The 17,347-nt window shown below is 38.2% G+C and overlaps 1 protein-coding gene across 1 annotated transcript; it reads left to right on the top strand.

Annotated features, from left to right (window-relative positions):
• The first annotated feature begins 9 nt into the window (after positions 1–9).
• Positions 10–16,543, top strand: crlf1b (cytokine receptor-like factor 1b). Its single transcript, XM_041792227.1, has 8 exons — positions 10–447; positions 4,946–5,224; positions 6,614–6,743; positions 6,944–7,116; positions 10,240–10,397; positions 12,715–12,883; positions 15,226–15,407; positions 16,223–16,543. Exons 1-8 carry the CDS (start codon positions 387–389, stop codon positions 16,244–16,246), a joined length of 1,176 nt encoding a protein of 391 aa, XP_041648161.1. The 5' UTR covers positions 10–386; the 3' UTR covers positions 16,247–16,543.
• The last annotated feature ends 804 nt before the right edge of the window (positions 16,544–17,347 follow it).

The raw sequence follows: 17,347 nt of genomic DNA, 5'->3' as shown, positions 1-17,347 counted from the left end.
TCAGAAACACCTGACGATCAGTCGCATGTGATATGACAGAGAAAACAACAGGACGTGAGTTGGGTTGAGCTAAAATTGTGTCTTTTTCGTGGGTGTGTAGTAGGTGTGTATCAGGGAGGGCTCAGACTGTGGAGCACTAATGAGTTGTGTTTAGGAGGGAGGAGCAAACAGTACGAACCGAAGTGTCACAGCAGCAACAGAGACGCTTTACTGGAGTTTAACAGGAGCAGGGTACAGAATCAGTCTGTCTGGTCTCCTGGTTTTTACTGAAGAGTTGATAACGACGTGAGAAGAGCTGCTGAACAGATGCTGCAGTTTCTCCTCCAACCTCAGCTCTTAGTCCTGCAAACAAGAAGATAAAAACGGAGAAAACAGCTAAAAGAGCCATGTTTACCTTTATGCCTCTCCTCCTCGTGCTTATTCCACGTGTGTTTCTGTCTTCGACTCGTAAGTACCAAACTTTATTTAAATGACAGGCTGACAGACACATTACTGCTTTTCTGTCAGTACAGAGTGAGCTAATGTTAGGAAATTATGCCAACAGCCGCTGTTAGCTAGCAGATTATATTTGTTTCCTATTGTGAGATGCATTCACGCTCAAAACGTGTCAAACAGGCTAACAATAATTTGATTTAGTTATTTTAAACTTACATCAAAATTGTTTGCTCTAATTATGACTGTGACCACAAAAAAAGTTTCAGGAAGTTGAAAGAGGCCTACTAAGCTTTTTTGTACTGAGTCCTACCACTACAGCACCTTCATACTGATGATGTACTGTATACAGGGTGGAAAGTAACTAATTACATTTACTTAAGTTACTGTATTTGAGTAGCTTTATTGAGTTCTTCTCAAAATGTTTGTTATGTAATAATATTAGTTAGCAGTGCTGTTTAAGTTAAAATTGATAACTAGCATGCTTCTTATCCACTGCAATTTTCCCTCATGCCTTTCCACATTTTAATTCAGAACACTCATGGTACCCAAAGCAAGATCATTTGATTGACTACTAGACAGAAAGACTGAGAGGTGCATCTTGACTCTGAGGACTCTTCCACTTTTTAGGGTACCATGCTCCCTACATTGAAGTTTCCCTACAGGCAGGACTTCTCTAACTGGGTGGGCAACTTCAGTCATGGTGCAAAAGTGTCTAATACCAAAAGGCATTCTAGGAAAACTATTCAGATTAAGTGATGTATGTCACATAAAATCAGTACAATGACACAAAAATACTTCTAGTGATGAAGTGCTGCTTACTTGAAAATAAAAATGTGTTCTATTACCTACGAAAAAATAGAGCTAAAAATAGCTATTGAGGATTTTCAACTCATTTCTTTTAACAGCTTTTTTTATTGTTCAGTCTTACATTGTGGATTTACAATAGGAACAGTGTCTTGTGAGTAAATAACTACAGTTAAAATAAAACATTAATAAAAGAGGGATGTGGGGAAAATTTTGTTTCCAAAGTTTGGCCTGTAAGTTCCTGGATAATTTTTTTTTATCAAGTGCTTACAAGAATCATGAAAACCAATGACAAATGTATTATTAAAAAAATAATATTATAAATATGATTAAAAATCATATTAAGCATTTTAAGGGATATATAATCTGTGAACATGGTTCTATTTATTTCTTTTTGGGGATCTAATAAGCAATAATGATATATATATAAGGTCTCATTAGTGACTTATTAACTCTAACTTATCCTTATTAGGATAAAATTTTTATATAAAGTGCGACAGGCTGCTGTTATCTATAGTTTAATTAAATTGAATACCTTCAAATTTATGTGTCAAAAAGAAAAATCAGTCTCACTGAGTAGAGTTTAACAAGGGATCGTGACATAGCCGGCTGTATTAGCCAATAGTCTTTAATGCAAAACATTTATGTAAACATGTCCATGCACTTTGTTAAGGAGACTTTCTAGTGACCTGTAACTCATCTTCAACATTTCTGTACTAAAAGATTTTGTTACTGATTATATTAAATATGGCAAAGTGCAAGATGGCAAAAATCCAGTCATGTAATACATCAGCAATCACTTTAGTTTGTTTCAGTTTTGCTTAAAAAGGCCATAAATCTACAAATATGAGGACACAGACACTGACAAATATTATTTTTCCCATGTTATAACTCCTCAAATGCCTCTGTGTGCACATCTGTGTGAGTATAAATTGGATACATATTTTGAATATGTACTTTAAAAGTCTTGGAGGATTTCTTTTTTAATCCACAGCTGCTTACGGTTGACTATATTAACAAGTAATAGTGTGATGTATTATTCATTTAAATAAGCCCAAATCAAGGAAAAATATTTGCAAGATGCCATTTAGTATGATGGAAAAACACATAAATGTTTGTTATTTTCCTCATTTTCAGAAACATCTCCTAATACTGCCAACACCGACTTGGCTCCAGAGTGATCTCATCTTCTTGCATTTAAACACAGAATTTTTTTCTCCGTATGTTTTTGTTACCTTAGATATCACTGAATCCAGTGAGATGACGGTGCATATGTTAGAAAGCTTATCCGCTGACCACCTGGGCCACAGTTAATAAAAGTCTACACACTGACCTCCATATCTCTGTGAGGAAGTGCAGAAGTAACATTCAGACTCGAAACAGAGGCTTTTCTCATGGATATCAATCATACAGTCAAATTTTAAGTCTCAGAGAGGTCGACAAGTTGTTTGGAAAAGTGTTCAACAATTTTACCCACACACCAGGGTGACCTCTGTGACTGATCCTACTGAGGCTCCATAAATTTCCTTCATTACCCGGTCATAAATATGTGCATAGCTCCTGCTCTGTGCTGCTGCCCTGCTGCTTCTGCTTCAAGACTTCATGTATTCTATAGTAAAAAATCAATGGAAATGAATGGCTGAGGAGGATATAAAACCTATCAAACACTACATTTACATTTACTCTACATTAATTTTCCTTTACTCTTTACAGAAAACAAATACATCTGCTACATTAAGTTGGATCTTGACATGTATCATAAATTAGTAAAGGCCAAGTGGACTCAGTGAGCACTGACTTCTTTGAGAAATAAACAATTTCCAGGGCGCAGATGGCCCAGTGTATGGTTGGTCTTCCAAGCAGGTGGCTGATACGATCTGTGTGTCCTCTCCTGTATGTCATGGTACATGGTAAATGGACCTGAATTGGAACTTGTCTCGTTGCCTGACTACTCAGTGTGCTTTATACTCCACAGATCACACTTACCCTTTCACATCCACCCACTCCACATTCACACACTGGTGGCGCAGATTGCCATTTAGAGTGGCTGTCTGTAGTAACTAACTGACAAAACAGTGGGAGCAATTTAAGGATTAAGTGCCTTGCCCAAGGATACATTGACATGTGACTGTTAGAGCTGGACAATACTGGAATTATCCATTTATCCGATGTGCTGATATTTACAAATTGAATTTTCCTGATATCTACATTACTGTGCAGAACTTGTAGGCATGTTTGGGCCAGAAATCGAGGCTGAAGTAAGGCGTTGATGTGGCAAGTAAGCCACCTGAGGGTACCATCAAGTGGGACGGAGGATTGATACAACCCCAGTTGTGCTCTGGATGTCCTTGCATATTACCAGGGACATGGGAAAATAATCTGTTTTTAAAAAAAGTCCTCACCTTTAGGGCGAAGTAAGGGGTGGATGTGAGGAGTAAGAGCCCCTGGTTGCTGTGGATGTCCCAAAGGCCCAAAAACTGCCAGTGGTCTGTGGACGTATCACTAGGGAGGAAAAGGTCCTGACAAAAGAAATGCCGTCGAGCTTGACCTTGGCTACCGATCGACATGTGTATCAACATGCTGCCAAGCTTAGCTTTGCCCCCACCAGCCCTGGGCTGTGGTACACCGTGTCTCGTGATGATCCTTGGCACCCTTTATGTGTAAAACTTATTCACAACTGTATGTCGATACCAATATTGATACCAATATATAAATGTAGTTTAGACAAACATTTCAGTCCTTAAAAATTAGGGAATAAGGATAAATAAAGATAAGACTTTAGATGACATAGGTCTGTTGGTCCTGCCTAAAAACTCCACAAATCCCCCACTCTCTCATGGGGATTCCAACTCTATCCACTGTCCTCCACTATAAATAATGGAATAAAATGCCTAGAAATTATAAACTGATTTATTTGTTTATTCACAGCTGATAAATTGGTCGAAAAGAAATTTTCATATCTGCCAATAACAACAGTGAATTTTAGAAGCGAATACCGAATGATTCTGATATCATGTCCACAATACCATGCATCCCTAGTGGCTGTAGGAGCTTGGAATTGAACCTACAACCTTCTAATGACCTTCAGAGATGACTGACTCAACCTACTAAACTGCAGTTGCCCCACATCGCTCCACTCACTCCCTAATTTCTTACTCTATCGGCTGACCCATCTCTCCAAATAAAGGCAATAAAGCCCTAAAATATATCTTAAAAACTAAAATAACTAAATGTTTTGGCAGTGACTTTCATCAGGTGTCAGACAAACAGAAAAGCTGCAAGGAAAATAAAATTGTGTTCCAATTACACAAAATATTAAAACTAATTTCCATCAATTACTTTTTAAATAAGTGCTTTATTATTGTGTGGTTTCAGCTTTTTTTCTGGGGAAAAGGGATCTTTCAAAAACAAATTTATACTTAAGGTAATTTTTTTGAAAAAATAATAAAACAGGTTCTGATGTATTAAATGTGTTGATTTGTAGCTTTTTCTATTTATCCATCTAAGTTTTTATCCTTCTGATGTTTGACTTGTAGTTTGACAAATTAAGTCATTTGAAGTCCATTGTTTTGGCTCCTGGATTTTTTCCCTTTTAATTAATTCAGTAAAACGATGTCATTAGGGAAAGTAATAGCATATTTAAAGATGTTTTTTTCCATTTATAAATAGGCTTGAAAGGGTTTTCTAAGTGTTTGTCCTCTGCCAGATGTAGCAGTGATATCCCCTCAAGATCCCGTCTTGCAGATCGGCTCCTCTCTAACAGCTACATGCACGCTGAATCTTGAGCTCGGCCTCCACGCCGACTCGTTGTATTGGACTCTGAACGGGGTGATTCTGTCCAGCAGCACCTACAGTGTGCTGAGTCCTGCGGCCGTGAGTGTCACCCTTCACAGCCTCAACGGCTCGAAGCAGCAGTCTGGAGACAACTTGGTGTGTCACAGAGGAGATGGACAAGTCCTGGCTGGCTCGTGTCTCTATGTGGGCAGTAAGTTCACTGAGCTAGAGTCATTTGGAGATGTGACATTCAGATGAATCTGTGCTGAGGAAACAGGCTGTCAGGCAGGCAAAGGCCTTTTAAGTAACTGCTGTGTGTGTTTACATTGATTTGAATTAGAAAAAAAATATATATATATATTATATTTAATGAGCTCAGAATTTAAAAATGCAATCAAGGACAGAGTATTAGAGAAGGGACCTTGAGAAAACTATAAAGCTCTGTTGTAAGTGATGAAGCTAAAGATATTTATCTTGTTTTACATTTCCTGGATTTAACAAGCTGGTTCACTATAATAGTTCGTGTTATGTTTTGTAAGTTACTTCATGAAATAAATCTGTTTCTTTTGCTATGAACACCCAGATGCAGTGAAAAATTATTGTTAGCTGATTTACTTAGCTGACTGGTGAAGTATCATTTTCTTCTAGCGTATGGCTGGTAATGGCCTGCCATTATTTTAGTTCCTTTAGGATGGTATTAATACTATTATATGAAATCATGTAATTCTGTAGACAGTTGTAGACATTATGGGTTAAATGCTTCTTATAAAAGGAGATAAAACTGGCCCAATGCTGTTTCAGTCTCTCTTAACCCACAATCATATTAATTGTTTAAACCAGCGGTTCTCAACTAGCCTAGCCTTGAGACTGGTTCCATAATGACAAATCATGACCAAAAATTTTAAAATGTTTCTCAATCAAATGGATTTATTTAATGAAAGTGATAAATGATGGTACTACTTGGTTGTCAGATAGAGATGTGACAGAACAAATAGATTGGAGAAAATAAGATATATGATAAAAGACTGATGAATAAAGTTACCCAAATTCCCCTATGTTTCCACAAAAAAATACTGAAATATTACTGGAGAGGACTGCAGAGAATTTTAGGGAAAAGACCTGAAAGTCCCCTTTCTTTGCAGAATTTTCTTATATTTAGAGAAAATCTCCCAGAGAAGAACACCAAAAGGTGCACAAAGACCCCAAACCTTTTTAGGAAAATTACATCAAGTTTCCTTTGAAATATCATAGAGAAAATCTCCTATGAGTTTGGGTAAACTCGCAAAGAATTCTTAACTAATTCATGGAACAAATTCTGCAAAGCAATTTTTTTTCCTCTCTGCCATCAAAAACTTAATCAATGGAAAACAAGCTGTTTGTGAACCAATGAAAACAGTTCTGCGACCCACTTTTGGGTTCCAACCCACCAACTGAGAACCACTGGTTTAAATCACTATGACATGAATTAGTTGCAACTCTTTACTTAAGAATCTTTATTTGAACCCTGTCTTCTACTGAATTTCAGCACCTTTGAAGGGTAGTTTTGTTTGTTTTGTGTTATGAAAACCTTTCTCTGCATTGTTTTTTATTTCCTTCTTAGTGCCTCCAGAAAAGCCTGTTAATATAACATGCTGGTCCCGCAACACAAAAGACCTAAGTTGCAAGTGGAGCCCTGGGGGGCACGGTGAGACCCACATCCGAACCAAATACGCCCTCAAGTACAAATTGAGGTGAGCGCCCCGACCTGCTGCAGCTCACAGGTGATAACCTCATCCAGCAATCCAACACGGCACTGCTAGACTGGTGTAAACATGTCAGTGATGTGTCTGCAGAACGTGGTGCATACTGGAGAGCAGTATTCTTTATTTGTGTGAACTGTTAGAAATTCCGAAACAATTTCAGCAACAAGATTAATTTTCCACTTCTTTAGGTGGTATGGCAAGGAGAAGCAGTGTGAAAATTACGGCACAGGGAAGAAGCATTACTTCTGCTACATTCCCCGCAACCTCGCCCTCTTTACGCCATATGAGATCTGGGTGGAGGCAGCCAATCAGCTGGGCTCTGCCACCTCTGAGATCACCACCCTGGACATCCTTGACGTAGGTGGGTAGGACATTTCTCCTTTTCTGTCTTCTTTATTCATCTGCTCTTACTTTTGTGTCCTGCCTTTGACATTTGTTAGTCTGACAAACACTCTTCTATTTGGTATTTATTTTCATTACAGCTTGCTTCCTCCAGCCTGCCTCCAAAACAACATTTTGGTTTCAGGCTGCCATTCTCAAGATAAATTGTTTAGTTGTTAATCACACATCAGCTGCCTGTCAGGTAATGACTTCAAGGCTAAGGATCAGAATAAACCAAAGAGAGATGAGCAAAAGCAGGCATTTCTTACATTTCCTCCAGCCGTCATTCAATAGCATAGCTCTGTTGCCTCTGGTGAGCGCCACATTTTGAAATCATTGTTTATTGTCCCTGACTGAGCAGCTCTCCCTGCATTCCTCCTCACTGCTCACTGAGGAGCATATAACCTGCAAAGAGCCGTATGTGTGATGCATTGCCTCTAAGACAGAAACAATAAGCTCAGTGAATATTTGTTGGTTTTCTTCCCTCTCCCTAAGGCTGAAAATAGTGCAGTAGGAGAAATAAAGAAAGTCAGAAACAGCAGTGAAGGGTGACTGAAGCAGGAAGCACTTTTATAAGACCTTTAATTAGTGGTTTAATAAATTTGTCTCTTTGTTACCATCTGTTTTTTTCCATCCATCTCTCTCTGTTTCAAAGAGCTGCTTTTGTTTGTAACCTTTATTGAGCTTTATCGAGTTGAGCTGTTTGGTTTTTTTAGGGCGCACAGACGGTACTGGACCATAAACCTCCAGCCAGTGTGCCAAAGAAATCTCAGTCAGATGGATTTATGAAGCACTTCAGCCATCCACACCATCCACTTCTACATAAAGAGAAGATCTGAAAGTAGAAAACACAGTAGGCATGATCAGAGCTCTACCTAGGACAAACAAAACACACAGATACATATACATATGCATATACAGCGCATGCAGAGAGTATTCAGAACCCCTTCACTTTTTAAAATTCTCTTATAATGCAGCCTGATGTTAAAAATCATTTTATTCTCCTTAATCTAAACTCGGTACCCTATCAAGACAAAGTGAAATCAGAATTTTCAAAAAAATTTAATAAATTTGCAGAAATATCTAAAATTTGCCATGATGGGTTACTGAGTGTAGATTAACGAAGATAAATATGTATTTTTTTTACTGTAGCATCAGGCTGTAACATTAGAAAAAAGACAAAAGTGAAGGGGTTCTGAACACCTTGGTAAAGAAAGACTTATGCCACTTAAAGAGGAATTGAAGTGGTTCAGTTTTTACTGATATATATACACAGCTGCTTTGAACATGTGTTAAAGAAGTGCTTCCCAAACTTTTTCTGTTGGGCCCCTTTTTGGTGGATGAAAATTTTTTCAGGTGCCCCCTACCCTTCTCCATACAAATCAACATGCAAAAATTTGTAAATGTATAACAAGTAGACTGTCATACATTTGTGAACAATTGCAAAGTAATAAACACAAACAATCATTTTTAATAACCAATAAAGAAGGCCTTTCAAAGTAAAAAAAAAAAAAAAAAACTTCACCAAAGAAAATCCTTTTTCTCTTTTTTAAAGATGAAACAAAAATATCCGCATTTCATTTAATGAATGACTTTTCAGGGGTTCAGTTCAAGGAAGAAAAGAAAAAGATTTTTGAGCTTGGGCTTAGCACTCCACTGACGGTGTACACTGATGTGAAGCACAACTCTCCCCTCCAAAGAAAAAGTGTCAATCTGGAAAAAAACCTTAAAACAATTACCATTTACATATCAGTTATCAAATCTTCATTGTACAACATTTATCAATTAATTACTTCAAAATCATCAAATTTGATTAATTAATTAACTTCCAAATCTCATAAGACAATTACACTTTTCCAGCGATTAACAAATCATTCCACCCTATTCAACAATTAGCTCAACAAATCAATTTCACTTTCTCAATGCAATAAATCAAACATTCAGCCAAGACGATTAATCCTTTACTTAAACAATAAAGTATAAACAGGAGAGCAGTCAGTCACTTTTACTGCATGCACCCATACGATTAACTGATTTCTTAATGAGGGTCAGTACATACAAGAAAGAAACACATCCAGTGGTAGTTTTTAATTAACACAACACACACTGATCGGAATCAAAGGCAATATTCAACTTACTGCTGAGTTTTGTATATTTTAAAATCAACTTTTCATCGAAGTAGTTGATGAATTCCAAAAGACGCCATCCAGCCTTGCTGTGTTTGCCCATCAGGTATGAGGTGGAAGAGGCCATGATGTTGTCCCCCCGGATATTAATAAAATAAGTGATGAGCTCAACTGGATGGTTAGTCATAAATTTGTGCTGTATGGAAGTTTTTAAAATAAAATAAACAGTATGAGGAAATTAATATTAAAATAATTATGGAAAAAAATAAATAAACCAACTGTATTTAGGAACGGCACCAGGGCACTCCTGCGGGCAGGCAGGATGGCTCTATTTCTACTTATTTCACCTGGGTTACATCATGACAAAGATTTTCTGGTCAGAATTAAAACATCTGGTGGAAAGACATCTTGAATTTTAGTACTGTGAATCTGAAAGGCTTCTCATAATTCCACTAGATAACTTGTTTTTATGACCCCTTCTTCCAAAATGCTTAAAATACAGAGTCTGACTGTGATGCAAAGTTTCTGTCATCATTTTATAGCATTACGTCTCCCAATTCACTTTTTAATTGTAGGTTTTATTTCTTTCATCAATTGATTTCAACAATTTCACTAAATTAGATTTTTGGTGTTGAGTCCCTGCGTTTGGCATGAAGAGGTTAGCTAATAGAGGAATTAAAACAGTAAAAATGAAAGACAAGAAACACTGACAAATCACAGAAACAAAATATTAGTTTATTTGGGTAAAATATTTAAACGTTTTTAGCGAGCTGTCCTAACATTTACATTTAAACTTAAAGGCTAAACCAAATTTTGGAGACAAATTGTAGTTAGCCTCATTCTCCTTGAACATTGACATATGTTTGTCCACCCTGATAATTATTTAACAGTTTTTACCCTTCCTCTCTCTCTCGGTAGACGCCATTGTAACCTCGCATGTCCTCGCCTCACATGCTAAACTTGTCCTCTGCGTTCAGTAACCACAGACCCTCCTGCCAACGTGCAGGTGAGCCGTGTCGGCGACCTCGAGGACCAGCTGACAGTCCGCTGGGCCAGCTCCCGGGAACTCAAGGACGTTCTGTTTCAAGCCAAATACCAGATCCGCTACAGACTTGAGGACAGCACAGACTGGAAGGTGATCCACTCACAAACATGCAGACACGCACTTTATCTACAGCTGTGGAAATATGTGAGGTACAGCTCTGACTGACTGATCCTTTAGTTTATGACCACAAGTAACTCCTGCTTTATCTTGGCACACTCATTTTATATTAGAGGGAATAATACTCTTGTAAAAGACTTGAAGGCTGCAAGTGATCCTTTTGGAAATCTGGCTTTGATCCATACGAGCAGCAGAGAATCGTTCAGAAGCTGTCATTCTTTTAGACTGCTTCTTTGATGATTTCTATCCACGGCTTCTTCTTCAGCTGTGTATTAATATACTGTATGTCTTTGATTTCTGAAGTCACTACAGAGTGAGAGGATTAAGAGGATAATGTTGATAATCGTAATCCACTGTTATCCAGACAACATTCAAAATGAAACAAAAACAAAGTGAGAAGGTGTGAGGGAGGATGCAACAAATATCTCATGGTTTTGACAAGAATTTTGACTTTACTCAACATCCCATGCATTCCCATGCATCTTATAAATGTCCACATTAACATTTGTTCTACACTCATCTCAGAACCAATCAGCACGTGTCCTCTATCATAGCCAGACAGGTGAATATGCCTCAGAAAAAAGATAACAAATTTCTCAGTCATTCTGATAAAGCGAACAATTAGAATTAAATGACTTCCAGGCATTTCTTCCTTTTAAATGCACAGTTTACATCTGCAAAGTAAATATGATCATTTCTTGATCTCTGACTTCCCAGAGCAGTTTTTGTTCTTCTGCTGAGTTTTAGTTCAATGGTAGACTAGAAGTTATTGGGCAGATTATCTCTGGCTCAAAGAGAGTTTCATTCAGCCCCGATCTCTCAGTCAACTCTGTGAAAACAAACAAGACAGTTTGAAACACAGAGCTCAAAAACAAGGAACAGATAAAAAGACTAGGTTAAAACCTACTGTATTGCCGACCACAACTATCTGGGATGCCTGTTGAAATGTCTGACTGAATTGTGTGTTCTGGCAGAGTGATTTTTTTGTTGGGGTGTGTAATTATGCTGTCCCTTATCAGAATTCAAGGATCCCAAAAGTTTAAAACATAAAGCCTTGTCAGCAGGAAACAGCTAACCTGACACACCAGATCGAGTCATATTCATTGCATGAATATGTTTGGCATACATCTGGGAAAACTAATAAAATGAATAACACTGCTTTGTCAAAATATTTCCCAAATAAATCTCTAAATGGAGCATGGGGACAATAAATAAAGCATAAAACTGAAAGAATGACTAAATTTTGTGTAATGTTTTGTATAAAAGCTATGTTACACAACCTGGTACTGTCCTTACTTATATGGAATTTATTGTTATTGGTGACTTAAATTTATACAGCTTAATTTTCTCCTCTCTCTCCCTCCCTCCCTCCCTCCCCCTCTCTCTGGTACACGGAGCCCTGAGCAACACACGTCCAGTTCAGACAAAACTGCTGCTGCAGCTAAGTCCCACCTAATCACTCCACTAGCAGGCCTCATATACAATCACTCACAACAACTAACCCTTTCCCCCTTAACTATCACGTACACATGCCAAAGCAGGTTGGCAAAAGAGCAACAACATTGTTTTCTGTCATGGAAAGCTGTCAGTGTTGCTCTCTGCATTTGCTTTAGTAAAGGAATGCTGTCTATTTCGGACAAAAGTGCGGCTGTAGCTGTTTCGATCTAATCGTTCCACTTAAGGCCTTGTATACAAGCACTCACACAACAAGTAACCCTTACCCCCTTAACTATTACATACTCATGCCAAAGCAGGTTTGCAGAAGAGCAAAAACACCTTTTCTGTCATAGAAAGCTTTCAGTGTTGCTCTCTGGGCTTGTTTTGATAAAGAAATGTCTTGCCGAAGAAGGTCAGAGAAGAGTGCAAACATCTTTCCCAACATGAGAAGTTTTTAGGGTTGTTTTTATTCTTTATTTCATACAGAGATGTGGTCCAGTTCTAGTAAAAAGGAAACAATGCTAAAGCTATATCTGAGGTATTTCTGTGTAAATGTATAACTCACCTCATATTTTAGCCTTGATAAATGTAGAATGTTTTTTCAGTGTGCATTTATCAGTTTGTCAATCAATTGCCCTGCATAGAGGTTTTAGTCATTAAAAGCCTAGGTTTAAATACTCAGTCATGGTCTCTGTTGCATTTTTTAAGACATATTAAGTCATCAGTACTAATTTCAGTCTGTTTCATTTGTGTTAAAAAATCCTCACAGGGGCTTTAACTTCTTTTAAACAGCATGGCCTCTCGTAAACAGAGTCAGGTACATTCCCCTCTGTGTTTTCATCCCTTCTCACAGGTGGTGGACAATGTTGGTAACCAGACATCATGCCGGCTGGCAGGCCTCCGTCCTGGGACTGTCTATTTTGTCCAGGTGAGGTGCAATCCAGTGGGCATCTATGGCTCCAGGAAGGCTGGCATCTGGAGTGACTGGAGCCATCCAGCCGCTGCCTCCACACCCAGCAGTCGTGAGTACAGAACTAAAGACTTCAGACTGATTCAGTACAAAATCCAGTTGATGTTAGAGGAAACAACTGTAGTCTTGACTCTTGTAGCTAAAACAGCTTTTCAAATGTCTGTGGTACCCACAAATCTCCGTCAGTCATCCTGTACAATAATCTACCTTTCATCATCAATTAAAGCCAGAAAAACAATGGCCTAATCTCCATTTCAACGTCCGGAACAAGCAGATCCGAACCGCATGTGACCCAGGAGAAGGCAAACATCAATAGCCCAGATATCTTGATAAAGATCTCCCTGCAGAGGATTAGAGGGAACTGCAGAGAGCCAGGGGACATCTGATAGATTCTTGTCAACAGCTTCAAAGATTGATCAGGTTAAAGAGCTGCTCGTCTTTCTGCACACACGCAGGGTCTATAAAACCTGAGTGGAAGCAGGTTTGGGAGCAGGAGGAGCAGATAATGAGTTACATTGGTCATGTGGTATTTGCTCCCCGGAGGAAGGAAGCTGTTATCAGGCTCTGTAGTTTGCAATAAAGAATTAGATTGAGGATAACTTTCAGTAGCTTTTACTGCCCAGAAAGCACTTCTACTGTTTAGAACTTTGAATTAAGAAATACTTCTCCATGTCTCCAAATGTTATTCTTTTTGAAAACTAATCTTCATCAATGTTCACAGAGAAAATGAGTGCACGACATTAAAAAACCACTGAGGGGAGAGGAAAAGGAACTTAAAACAGGATAGAAAATCATTATAGAGGCTTTACTCAGAAAAATTTGCTCTTTTTATCCAACTGACAATCATTAGTTTTCATTTTTGAAAATATTACTGCTGTCAACCAATTGTTTTTTTTTTTTTAACTAATTGTTCACGGGCTTTTTAACTAATTAATAATGATTAATTGTATAAATCCATAATAAAAGAGTGACTGCATTTCAGCTAGATTTTATGCACAGGTTGGCCTTATTTAGCTTCCACATTTTGCCTGTATCGTATTCTGTTCTTCACGTTATTGAGGGTCAGTTAACAATTTTCTTTTCTCTTATCAGGCTCTCATAACTCTCATATATGCCCAAACACAGCTTTACCACTGGGCTGCTAGCCTATCTCGCCCTTCATTAAGATTTAATTGGTCTCTAAAGTTACAGGTTTTTTTGGATAAGTTCAGGTTTCATAGCACACACAGGGTCACATTTTCATATGACCCAAAAACAAATTTGAGAACTAAAAAGATTGTATAAACATTACGCAGCCTTTTCCCTACCCTGTTTAGTGAGGGCATCCACCCAACATCCGCCCATCAGTTTGTGCCATCAAGCTCAAGCGCTCTTGGGTTATGCAGCAGGACAACGACCTGAAACATACTAGCAAGTCCACCTCTGAATGGCTCAAAAAAAAAAATTAAAAAGACACAATTAAGGTTTTGGAGTGGCCAAGTCAAAGTCCAGACTTAAATCCAGTTGAGATTCTGTGGTGTGACCTTAAACTGGCAGTTGGCATATGGCTGAGTTAAGAAAATTCTGCAAAGAAGAGTGGGCCAAATTCCTCCACAGCGATGCAAAAGACTCATCACCAGTTATCACAAATGCTTGATTTCAGTTATTGCTGCCAAGGGTGGCATTTTTCACAGAGGGCCAGATTGATTTGGATTTTTGTCCCCTTAATAAATAAAATTATAATTTAAAAACTGCATTTTGTATTTATTTGGGTTGTCTTTGTGAGATGTTAAAATTGGTTTGATGACCCAAAACATTTAAGTGTGATAAATATGCAAAAAAAAAAAAAAATCAGGGATCAGAAAGGGGGCATATATTTTTTCATGGCACTGTACACGTACTCTTAATACTCAGGTACCTCCTGTTCATCATGCAGTTATTTAAGCAGTAAAATATATATTTTATTTAGTGTGTTGTTTTTTTTTGTCTGACAAGTACTTCTATCTTCTCATCATCTTTGTCATTGCCTCTTTGTCTTTGTTGTGTTTGTTTTTTGGTTTTGTTTTTTTTTTTTTTTTTTAGTCAGTTGTCATCATCTGTCTGGATTGTCTGATTAAATTATTGCTCCTGTAAAGCTCTTTCTTTGCAAAATAAAATAATTTTTTTTATTCTAAAGAATCATTATTGTGATTGGAAATGTTCTCAAGCTTGGCAATAACATCCATGCAGACGCATGGCACGATGAACAGCCTGTGCATCATTTCACTCTGCACCTTGTGTAAACATGTTCTAACTTTAACCTTGAAGCTGTTCTCTCATCCCCCCATCAGTCTTACCTCATCCTTTTTTCACTCATACTCCCCTTTGTCTCCCCTCTTCTCTCCTCTCCTCTCCTCTTCTCTCCTTTCCTCTCAGAGCATTTGCAGAGCGGTTCCTGTGATATAAAGCCCAGCGAGCAGAACTCCACCCTGCGGCGGGAACTCAAGCAGTTCTTTGGCTGGGTCCGTAAGCACGCGCAGGGCTGCAGCGGCATGTCAATCAAACTGTACGATCAGTGGAGGGTGTGGCTGCAGAAATCACACAATACACGCAACCAGGTAGGTAAGCACAATGTCTGTGTCCCTCTCTTTTTCCCATCTCTTCTGAGCTTCTCTTACAGTCAGCCACTGCTGCAGTGATGTCCTGGAGTCATCCTCTGACCCTGCCTTTGTAAAGTCATTTAGTCAGCATTTTTACAAACACAGAGGACTGATTCCTCCTCAGCTCATGATATAGGTAAAAATGTGCGGTTTTGCCTTTACAGGCCCAGGAGTAGATGCACTCTCAGCCATGTAATTTTATTACGTATTTTAACAACAGAGTTGTCTGATCTTCATCTGAGGACCACAACAAAGAGATAAGAACATGTAAATTTAATTAAAAGCCTGCTGTGATGTGCTTCTTTTTTTCAGTGTTGTTTTTCTCTTAGCGTGAGAAGCCTTTTTTTTTTTTTTTTTTTTTTTTAATACAAAAATAATTCAGGCCAAATGGCATGCAGAGTATTATCTTTAGTGTTTTTATGTGAATCTATCTGAGTTCAGATCCTTCGGCCACATCCTCCCAATGCTGCATCCTCAAACTAGCAAAAACCTTCACTCTTCCATCAGCTCAGAAGTTTCTGTTTTTCTGGGCTTTATAGGGCACATGCTGTCTCCTGAATAATGTCTTTGTTCCCTCATCGTGACAGGCTACCATTGATTACCTTGAGAGAAAGGTAGCAGAAGGGGGGCCGGGCCAGGACAGGACATACTGAGAATTAAAAAGAGATAATGTAAAGAAGGAGACAGGATGTGAGAGAAGTGGCAGCAAGAGAGGGCAATTGTTGTACTGAGGGTACATTCATAGTTTCCCCCATCTGTTTTTCTCTTTTCAGATTTTACAAGAAGATAATTCATAGCATCACAGCTCAGGATCACTGTGGTGTTTAATTCAAGAACAGATTACTGGCCCTGTGGGTCCCAGCTGTGTGAGAGGTCCAATGCCTCGCCTGAAGGAAACCGCAATGCTCGCTCATAAAGCCTTAACTTCAGTTTAAAGGGCCCGGGTGGAAGATAACTGAAGTTAGACAATGCAGCCTTTTTCTGCTGTTTATGCTGGCCAGATCGTTCTGTTAGATCTGTTTACAAGAAAAAGTTACATTCAGAGCCTTAGAAACTGTACTTCAGTTTAATAAAACAAAGTCAGCACAACAGATACTCAGCAGGAAGGTAATGTAAAATAAGAGCATTTATAAATCATACACCCCGTCACTTTTTAAAGACTTTCTGAAGCATCTACTAGGATGAGATGAGTTTTTGTTGATTTTGTTGATCCTGAAAACTCTTGTCTTAGGTTATTCCTAAATTATTGAACACAAAAGAGTGACAAATGCAATATAATAACCACAACTTTAGTTTGTTATAGACTGTTGAGTAGATAAGGGTTACATTAAAAGAACTGAGCCTAAAAGGACAGATGCATGATAAGTTTAATGGCAAAGCAAGTTAAGTGACAGAATTTGACATAACAGAATAACATTATTTGTAAAATTAGAGGACTGGGTGGAAAATACACATGTGGACAAAATTGTTGGTACCCTTCCATTAAAGAAAGAAAAACCCACAATAGCCACTGAATTAACTTGAAACTGACAAAAGTAATAGAAAATTTTTAAAAATTGAAAGAGAATTAACTAATGAAAGTGCTGTTTGGTATCATGATGTGTATGACACTGAACATGGTCCACCGAAAGCTAAGGAGACAGTTGTCCCAGGAGATTAGAGGGAAAGCTATAGAAAAGCATGTTAAAGGTAAAGGCTTTAAGCTTTATGTTCCTTTGACTACAGTTGCACATACTGTATTATTCAGAAGTTTAAGGTGCATGGGACTGTAGCTAACCTCCCTGGGAGTGGCAGCAAGAAAATCGATGACAAAAAAAATCGAACAGATAAAACAAATGGTACAAAAGAGCCCAGAACAACTTCCAAAGAGATTATGGGTGAACTCCAAGAACAAGGTA

Source organism: Cheilinus undulatus, linkage group 7 (assembly GCF_018320785.1).
Source record: "Cheilinus undulatus linkage group 7, ASM1832078v1, whole genome shotgun sequence".
Taxonomy (NCBI): domain Eukaryota; kingdom Metazoa; phylum Chordata; class Actinopteri; order Labriformes; family Labridae; genus Cheilinus; species Cheilinus undulatus.
Note: the sequence above shows the minus strand (reverse complement) of the source record. Positions and strands in the feature narration are given on the sequence as shown.

Excerpts from the sequence above, each read along its gene's own strand:
- crlf1b (XM_041792227.1), top strand. The coding sequence starts at position 387 with ATGTTTACCTTTATGCCTCTCCTCCTCGTGCTTATTCCACGTGTGTTT. Across the intron at positions 10,398-12,714 it reads AGGACAGCACAGACTGGAAG|GTGGTGGACAATGTTGGTAA; the intron begins GTGATCCACTCA and ends CCCTTCTCACAG. Across the intron at positions 12,884-15,225 it reads TGCCTCCACACCCAGCAGTC|AGCATTTGCAGAGCGGTTCC; the intron begins GTGAGTACAGAA and ends CTTTCCTCTCAG.